The 9,165-nt window shown below is 49.7% G+C and overlaps 1 protein-coding gene and 1 long non-coding RNA gene across 3 annotated transcripts in view; one reads left to right on the top strand and one right to left on the bottom strand.

Moving 5' to 3' along the window:
- Positions 1-5,882, bottom strand: part of LOC310769615 — a 6,922-nt gene extending 1,040 nt beyond the window's left edge. Inside the window, exons 1-2 of the long non-coding RNA XR_014551740.1 lie at positions 5,822-5,882; positions 40-2,727 (exon numbers count right to left, since the gene is read on the bottom strand). This is a non-coding gene — a long non-coding RNA (uncharacterized lncRNA). The remainder of the gene's footprint in view (positions 1-39; positions 2,728-5,821) is intronic.
- A 79-nt stretch (positions 5,883-5,961) lies between these two features.
- Positions 5,962-9,165, top strand: part of CAPZB (capping actin protein of muscle Z-line subunit beta) — a 69,775-nt gene continuing 66,571 nt past the window's right edge. Inside the window, exon 1 of one of the 2 annotated variants that reach the window (XM_083628963.1) lies at positions 5,962-6,156. In XM_083628963.1, the coding sequence (XP_083485089.1) occupies positions 6,154-6,156 (3 nt within the window). In that variant the 5' untranslated portion in view covers positions 5,962-6,153. The remainder of the gene's footprint in view (positions 6,157-9,165) is intronic. The other variant, XM_083628964.1, reaches the window with a different exon arrangement.

Below are 9,165 nucleotides of genomic sequence, written 5' to 3' on the forward strand. Positions count from 1 at the left end.
TCCCCCCCCCCCCCCCGTTCAGTTGCCATGGACACACACCAGCAATTAAACCCATCCGATGCAATTGTGGATATTTATTATCAGATGACGCTGTTTCCAAATCCTCCCCGCCGCCATCTCATGACTTTTACAAGCACTTTTCATAATGCCGAGCCTGATAAATAAAGAAAAAGGAGAGGAATTTTTAAGGGCAAGAGGGGAGTCAGAGGGGAACCAGGTTCATAGCATGATAGTGAGTAAGCTTTTAAAGAAGCCACATTCACAGTGATTAGTAAATAACAAGTTAACCCCTCTGTCACGTCCACACCATACATTTAAAGCACTCTTGTACCACTTTAACAGGAATGGCTTTCCCCAAATTATCCTGGGGACTGTAGAGCTGAGATTTGTTAGTAGGGTTCCTGTTTCCCTCACTGAGCGACAAATCCCAGAGTGGTTTAACCACCAGTCCCTCTTTCAAGGAACTCTGGTCCCAGTTAATAATCCATCTGATGACTTCTGCACTAGCTGCAGTTTCCAAACAGTCTTTGGGAGTAGCCCCATGTGCAGTAATCTAACCTACAGGCTACCAGAGCGCACTATGATCTAATGCCAGTGGGGCCTCAGAGACTGATCTTAAAGGACAGATGGGAAACCTTGTCATGCATGGATCTGACCTGTCCCATAGCTTAACATTTGGGGGTTACTGAGTTAAAGAGAGCTCTCCTTTCTTTAAGGCCAGTGGTTATGGCTTCTTTCCACATGCAGTGAATCTTTGCGAGATCTGCCGCAAACCCCAGACTTAAAAAAACCCTTTTAAAGAAGAAATCCTGGCTCACTGTGATGAAATGCTTTCCAATGCTCATAAATACAGCATCTCCCCCGCCCTCCCTTTCCTGTAACATAGAGAGAGGAAGTGTGTGTATGGGAATTGATTGTCACTGCCCATGCGATCCAAAAGACCCCTTATTAAATGCATATGGGGTGCCTTTGCGAACGGGTTGAGTGCTATCAAGCTAATTTCTTTGGCTAGGTTTGTTAGTATGCTTGTAACTGGGAGATACAGAATCTAATAAGGTGCTTTATATGGAGCCAGACCATTGATGTGACTGCATTTGGAGTACAGCGTACAGTTCTGGTCACCTCAAAAAGGATATTGCAGAGTTGGAAAAGATTCAGAAAAGGCAGCTCAAAATGATCAGGAGCAACTCCCCTACAAAGAACGGTTGCAGCATTTGGGACTTTTTAGTTTAGAGAAATAGCAACAGAATTAGTCATGACATGACATGGAGAAGGTGCATGTAAGTTTTTGTCCCTCTCTCATAATGACAGAACTTGTAGACACTGCCTGGGATTCATCTTGGACCTCCATTCTCCTTTATAACAGAATACTTTAAAAAATAAATCATAAGCCAAGCGTACGGGGTGGGAAATCTCTTAGGATTTTCTCTTTTGGCTCGATTCAGTCTGCCCCCCACCCCATGGAAGGTGGTACTCCATGTGTGTTCAAAAGGCCGTAGAGATTCCTGAATGCTTCGTTAGTCCACGTAGCATCATTTCCTTAATCATTATTTAGTACACATCCAGAGTTCAAGGCAAGGATGTTTTCCCCTCCTTTATGGCTCAGAGACAAGCACCGGGGTGGTGGTGGTGGAAGGCGGGGGGTTGTATTTGCTCTTAAGAAGAGGTATAAAAAGGATCAAACAGCTGCTTTTCGTTTTTGCCCCAAATATTTGCATTTAAGTTCACCGGCCAAAAAATGTTTGCGCTCTCCAGCCTCCGAGAGAACATGGTCTGAAATGAGGACCAGCTGCATGCACGTGGATGTTTATGGCAGGGCCCGTTTGGAAATGAGCACATTTGTTTGGTGGGAAAGAGGATGGAGTGAACGCCTAGGGCGATGCGTTGTAGGACGTGGGGTGGGGGAGACCTCTGCGTGGAGGGAATGAAAGCTTAAGGCTCACAGGGTGGTAAATGAGCACAGACAGCTGGATGCGGCTGAGTACCAAGTAATCAAGATCAGGAACGCAGAAAGCTCTTTTGCACATAAGAAGCTCTCCTAAACATAATAAGAGCCTGCTGGATCAGGCCAATTGCTCATCTAGGCATAGAATCATAAGAGTGTGGAGGGACCCTGAGGATCATCTAGTAGTCCAGCCTCCAGCTGTCCAGTCCAGCTGTTCCTTATGGGGATCAAAACTGCAACCTTGGTGTTATCAGCACCATGCTCTAACCAACTGAGCTATCCAGTCGATGCGCTTCTCCCACATCTTGTTCTATGGGCGTAGCCAGGATTTGGGTTGGGAGGGGGGCAGCCAAAGTTGTTGAGTTGTTCTTTTAGGAAATCAAAGTTGCGGGGGGCAAGCTTCTGCTGGGGGGCAGGGAGAACCTCAGATAATTGAATACTTTCAATGCTTTTCAATAATATTTGCTACACCCATGTTTTGTTCTCACAGTGGCCAACCTCTGGGAAACGGTCAGTTAGGATTAGAGCCCAAGAGCGCTGTCCCCTTCTGTGGTTTACAGCAACTGGTATTCCAGCAACTGTGGAGGCAGAGGACATAGGTATTATCCACTGACAGCCCTGTGAATATGTCTAATCCACTTTTACAACCATATAAACCAGTGGCCATCGCTGCCTCTTGTGGGAGTGAGTTCTGTTGTTTAACTACGCGCTGCGTGAAGGAGGGCTTCCTTTTCTCCGTCTTGTATCTTCTGATATTCAGCTTCACTGGGTGTCCACGAGTTCTAGCGTTATGAGAGAGGGAGACAAGTTTCTCTGTATCTGCATTCCCCGTGCCAGGCATCATTTTATGCTATCATGTCACCTCCTGCTTGCCTTTTCTCTAAACTAAAAAGCTCTCAGGAGCCCACTCCTCCGTAACACACAGCAGGGCCTTCGGTGTAGCTGCTCCTCTGCTGTGGAACAGCAATCCTGCCAAGAAACTACAGGCGATCACTTTATCTGCATTTTTTTAAAAAACAACTGAAGGCACTTGTGTTCCAACAGGCCTTCGCAGCTGGATAAACGGGTCTCTGCCACGGGTGTCTTCTTTATACTGTATTGCTTTTAAGGTTATCTGCGTTCATTCCAGCGGTTTTAAAGCTGTCTTTATTGCATTTTGAACGTCACCTTGAGATGTGTGTGTGTGGAAGGTAAGGAAAAAGAGAAGGTAATTCAGCGGTCAAGGATGATGGGAACAAGCATAGATTGTAGTGCAACAAACATCGGGGGGGAGGACTAATTTGTCTACCCTTGGTGTGGGTAGTAATGAGCTAGATGGATCAGTGGTCTCCAGGGGTGAAACTAGGCTTTATTTCACCCGGGTCAAAGACCCAGTTTAGTACACCCACCCCTACGCATTTGCGTACTCACACACACAGGCTGGAGGTGTCACCAGGGGCAAAAAACCCAGCTAGCCCCCATGTAGCTATGGCTCTACCTGACTCTGTGCAAAGCTGTTTCTTATGAACAACATTCTTCTTTGACGCTGCGATTTAAACCATGCCCTTAATGTGTCGTTGCACATCAGCAACCTGGAAGATATCTGGAGGGCACCACCTTGGCTATCCTTGGTGTGGACAACAGTGAGCTACATGGCCTGACTTGGCGCAAAGCTGTTTCTTATTATCAACATTTTCCTCTGAAGCTGTGATTTAATCCATGCACCTATGCGCTGGTGCGCATCAGTAACCCGGAAGAAAGGGGGAAAGACTTGAACCGAGAACTGTCAGCATGCACCAGTACCGGGATTAATTTTAGGGAAACCTCTAGGTCAAAACAGAAGGCAGGCGCAGCGAGAGAGGGGGCAGGGTGAATCCATGGAACAATAGAGGAACAGAAAGGCTGTCCTCCATCCATAGCAGTGGGCATTTTACCAATTCTGCAAGAGCAGGCAGCCTTTCTGCTCCCAGCCACAAAGCAGCCTGCCGTAACACAATTCACAGTGAGATCAAAGCAGTTCTCCAGCCTGCAGGACCCGTGTGTTTGATGTGATGTCTGTGGAAAAACTGAAACAGTTCTCCCCCGGGGACATGCAGTTCCTGTTACAGCTCCAATATATCGGAATACCCCGTCCCATCCACGTCAAATACTGTACTGCAGCAGCTCTGATTCTGTTATCTGTCCAGGAAATGTCTTTAAATTCTGCTGAAAGTGCAACAGTTTCTACAGTGTTCGTCTCACTTCCTGGTTATGGGGAAAGCACATACAGTGGTACCTCGGGTTATATATGCTTTAGGTTACATACGCTTCAGGTTACAGACTCCGCTAACCCAGAAATAGCATCTTGGGTTAGAACTTTGCTTCAGGATGAGAACAGAAATCGTGCTCCGGCGGTGTGGCAGCAGCAGGAGGCCCCATTAGCTAAAGTGGTGCTTCAGGTTAAGAACGGGCCTCCGGAACGAATTAAGTACTTAACCCGAGGTACCACTGTAATAGGAAGACAGGGTAGGGTGGTATATAGAGTTGCCAATGGAGCAAGGCAGAGGCTGGTTGCCCCACTCTTGTGCCTTGATTTGCGGAAATCAGGCAGTGAAGCGCCATGAATATTGCAACTGCAGTAGTGTAATTGTGAGATTACTGATGTATGGACTGCTATGGCAAGCCTCTCTCTGTTGAGGAACAGTCATAGCGGACACATCAACCAAAGTTGGAAACGTGTTCTGAGCTGCTGAGGTCATCTGGGCCTCTGACAAGTGATGGATCTAGGAGCACCCCAAAACTACAAAACTGGTCCTGCAGAAGGAGTGCAACCCCTCATTTCTGATTAAACAACCCTGTTAGGACTACAGGGGTACCTTGGGTTACATACGCTTCAGGTTACAGACTCTGCTAACCCAGAAATATTGCTTCAGGTTAAGAACTTTGCTTCAGGATGAGAACAGAAATTGTGCTCCAGCAGCAGGAGGCCCCATTAGCTAAAGTGGTGCTTCAGGTTAAGAACAGTTTCAGGTTAAGTACGGACCTCAGGAATGAATTAAGTACTTAACCCGAGGTACCACTGTATTATAAACACAGGAAGCGGCCACATACTGAGTCAAACATCTGGTTCATCTAGCTCAGCCTTGTTGAGTGGCAGCAGCTCTCCGGGGTTTGAGGCAGGGATGTTGCCAGCCCTACCTGGAGATGCTGGGGATCCAATCTTGGACGCTTTGCATGGAAAGCTGATGCCCCTCCATCAAGTCTCCTCCTTCTCAAGATTCACAGTCACAGTTGTAATAGTGCCACTCCTGCTTAAACCCACAGGTTTAGGATGTAGGAAAACTGAAGAAGGGCCTAGATTGTCTCTTTAGGGTGACCCAGCAGGCTCATATTATTATTTTGTTTTGAATTCCCCAAGGAATATAACAGCCATGACATTTAGGAAAAGAACCTCCAAGCTCAGGAGCAGTCTACCCTCTCTGAACCTCTTGTTGGGATCAAGCAGTGGGGAGTGGGGGGAGGCACCCTTTGCCTTTAAACTCTGCGTAAATGTTGCAGATTAAGGGGAAACAGGGTCTTCCCACCTTGAGTCAACCCCCCCCCCGCACAACCTCATGCTTTCCCCTCTCTCTGTTACCCACCAGTTGGTCTCTTCCTTCCCAAACCCTCCTCCCGCTCCAGCTAGCAAATGGTCTCTCCCTCCCAAGTCCTTACTTTCTTGCTTTGGATTTCCCCTTCCCCTCTTCAGCATAATGGTCTCTCCCACGCCTTTGCGCTCACTCTCCCCCCTCATTAGCCCTCCCAATGGACTCTACCTCCCAAACCCTTCGCATCCCCTCGTCCTGAGATCCCCCTCCCCTCTTTAAACCAAATGGTCCCTCCCACAACCTACGCCTGCCCCCCCCTTTCCATTCATACCCAAAATGGTCTCTCCCACTCCTTCCCGCGCCGCGCGCCGCCTCCAGCTCCATACTTGGCGATGGCCGGCGAGCCGCCTCCTGATTGGCTGACGAGCTGAGGGGCGGCGGCGGCGGTTCCTATTCTCGCGCGCTCGCGCGCCGCTGACCCGGATGCGCTACTGCTAGGCAACGGCGGAAGTGGCAAAAAGAAGAAGAAGAAGGGAGGCGGTGGAGGAGGGCTGCGGCCTGGCTCAGAATTCGGAGAGGCCGGACGGAGGGACTGAAGAGCCGCCGTCGTAGCCGCCCCCGCCCCCCCGCCACTGCTGAGAGGCCCCGTCCCGAGGAGGCATCATGGTAAGAAGACGGCGACTCCTGTGGGGAAGTGGGGAGCCGCTTCCTGTGAGGGAAAGGCCGGCCTGGGTCCTCTTGGGGGAGGGGCCACTGCTGAGGGGAGCGGGGGGGGGGCGGAGAATCCAGGTGTCACTCGGAGGGCTCAGGGGGGAGTTGTTGGTGCTCCCTGTCTGGGGTGAAAAGGGGACAGGCAGGGGTTACAGCTCGGGGGCGGGGGAGCCAGGTGCGGTGGCTGCTGGTAGGGTAATCGGGGTGGTGGTGTCGAGGGGCTTATTTGTGCTTCTGGCCAGGATCGGGGTGGTGAGGCGGGGGATAAAAGCCAGGACCCGATCTGGTTCTGGAGCAGGGCTGGGTGGGGGAGAGAAAAAGTTATTCGCACTCCCTGTCGGGTCCTGGAAGTGCGGAGGGAGGGAGGGCCGGTCTGAGGCCTCCTGGGGGAGCGGCCACTGTGGGGGGGGGGAGAGGGGACCGGGGAGGAAAGAAGACTCCAGGTGTCACTTTCGGCGGTTACCTGTGCTTCCTGTCAGGATCTGGGCTGGAGTAAAAAGTGGGGAGGCGTTGTAGGGGGGAGTAGGAGGAGCCAGATGTGCATTTGTATTTTTGGGGAGATGAATCGGGTAGTGGTGGCTTGAGGAGAGTGATTTGTGCTTCCTGTCAGGGTCCGGGTTGGAGGAAAGAGAGGAAAGGGGCTGGGTGTGGCTCTGGGGGAGAGGCAAGGCCTGGGCGGGGGAAATGGGAAGAGGGTGTATCTGTCAGGAAGGGAAGTTCCTCCCCGTGTTGCTTTTTCTCCCCGCCCCACTGCATGCTGAATTGGTGGGGGTGGGGGAGAGAGAGAAAAGGACAGATACTGTAGGGTGCAGCTTGTTTTTGTGGCGACACCATGTAGCCAAAGCTACATGTGAAGGTGGAAGGCCATGCAGGAGGCAGTGGTGGTGTTGAGGTCAAGAGGGCAAATAGGATGGCAATGGCTGTGGTTGTGGGTTTATTAGCTGGTGAGAAAGAATAGTATAAGAGAGATGGGATTGGGGGGTGGAGCTGGTGTGAGATGCAGTGATTGTTGGGGAATACACCGAGTAGGCAATGTTAGAAACTCAGATACATAAGCTAGGTGCCAAATGGTGCCTTAAATCTAGGTTACAGTAGCCACAACAGAATGTCTGTTTGCCAGCATGTTGAACTAGATGACACTTGGGGTCCCTTTCAACATTACAGTTCTACAATTCTATGATCTCAGCTACATTGCTTGACTGTAGTTTGCTCTTAGAACAGTTCACTTGTCCCACTATGCAAGAAGGTGAAACGCACAACAGTGGAAAAGGTATTAACTATGGACTAAGGCAGAGGCTCTCCTGCCAACCTAGCAGTTCGAAAGCATGTCAGGTGCAAGTAGATAAATAGGTACTGCTCCAGCGGGAAGGTAAATGGTGTTCCCGTGCTGTGCTCTGGTTCGCCAGAAGCGGCTTTGTCATGTTGGCCACATGACCCGGAAACTGTCTGCGGACAAACGCCGGCTCTCTCGGCCTATAGAGTGAGATGTGTGCCGCAACCCCAGAGTCGTCTGCGAGTAGACCTAACGGTCAGGGGTCCCTTTACCTTTAAGGCAGAGGCATGAGTTCCATTTGGGTGGCCTGCAGCACAGTGAAATATATCTGTACTCAGCCCTGCACTGGTGATAGGGAACTAAGATGCCCAGCAAGGGATCCATGATTCACATGGCAACACAGAAGCACATGACACTGGCTCAGTGGAGATTTCAGTCGCTACCTGGCACCCAGAAATCTTCACATAGTCACAATTAGACCACCTCCAATAGCAAAATGCACCTGGCTCCCAGAGTATTTTGAACACCTTGAGTAGGAGACAACTGGGGGCTTCCATGAGTGGGTGAAAAATAACAGTAAAAAAGAAAATTACCCATAGCCTGCTTTACATGATAACATGGTTGTAGACCTGGCTGTTAGGCAGTTGCTTGTAAATGGGAAGGACTTACCAATGTAGTTTTAAAGAGGCATCCTAATTCTTCTTGCACTTGGAGTTTTCCTGACCAGGACACTTGGAAATCGCTTCAGGTAGAGCATTGGCCTGGTGTCGGTGGAACTACAGCTTACCTGTAGAAAGTGGCAGTGTGTTCCAATTGTCTACGATGTCTCTTCACTATCTCATATTCCTTTCTTGGTCAACCTGGCACCCCCCAGATGTTTTGGACTACAGATTCCATTAGCTGTGCTGGCTGAGGCTGATGGGAGTTGTAGTCCAGAACATTTGTTGTGGAGTGGGGGGATGTTGACGAAGACTGTTGTATCTGCTGGGCTCGGTCGAAGGAGTTTTGGTGGGAAACACAGGCACGGCTTGTCTCATTGAGTCATAAAGGTGGGGCATTTCTGCAGTGACTGCTGTGGTTTGGTAGCTGTCACTGTGGTCTCTAAGACAGTAGGAGGACCTTGCACTAGCAAACACCGTATGGCACTCAGCAAATGTCATGGCTTTCCTCTTTCAAAGGGAGCTGTTGTAGTGTGCATAATCTCCTGGAAACCTGAAGTGGTGATGGTGTGAACAGATTGCAGATTGGTACAAAAGTGTGCCAGCTCGTGCACAGGTCCCTTTGAATGACTGGGCAATCCATGTGGCAAATCTCTCTCAAGTTACTAATTCATTCTGTGTGATGGCTTGCTCTGCGCAATTAACTTAACTGTATGGCTGCCCTTACAGAGAGCAAAAAAGGGCTCTTTAATTAAGCTGCTTGCGAGTCTGCTATATGTGAAGTGGTCTTATACAGAGCCAGACCCATCTAGCTGAGTATTATTTATTCTGACTGGCAGCAGCTCTCCAAGATCTCAGGCTGAGAGTCTTGCCAGTGACTGACTTTAACTGAAGGCCCATTAATTTCTTTAACTGGAGATGCCAGGTGACAGGTCTTGAGCCTGATAACACCTGCGTACAAAGCAAATGTTCCTCCCTGAATTTGGGGATTAGGTTTGGTGGTATAGATTGGGGAGGAAGGAGCCAGAACTT

The sequence above is a fragment of the Podarcis filfolensis genome, assembly GCF_964270895.1.
Source record: "Podarcis filfolensis genome assembly, chromosome: 8".
Lineage (NCBI taxonomy): Eukaryota > Metazoa > Chordata > Lepidosauria > Squamata > Lacertidae > Podarcis > Podarcis filfolensis.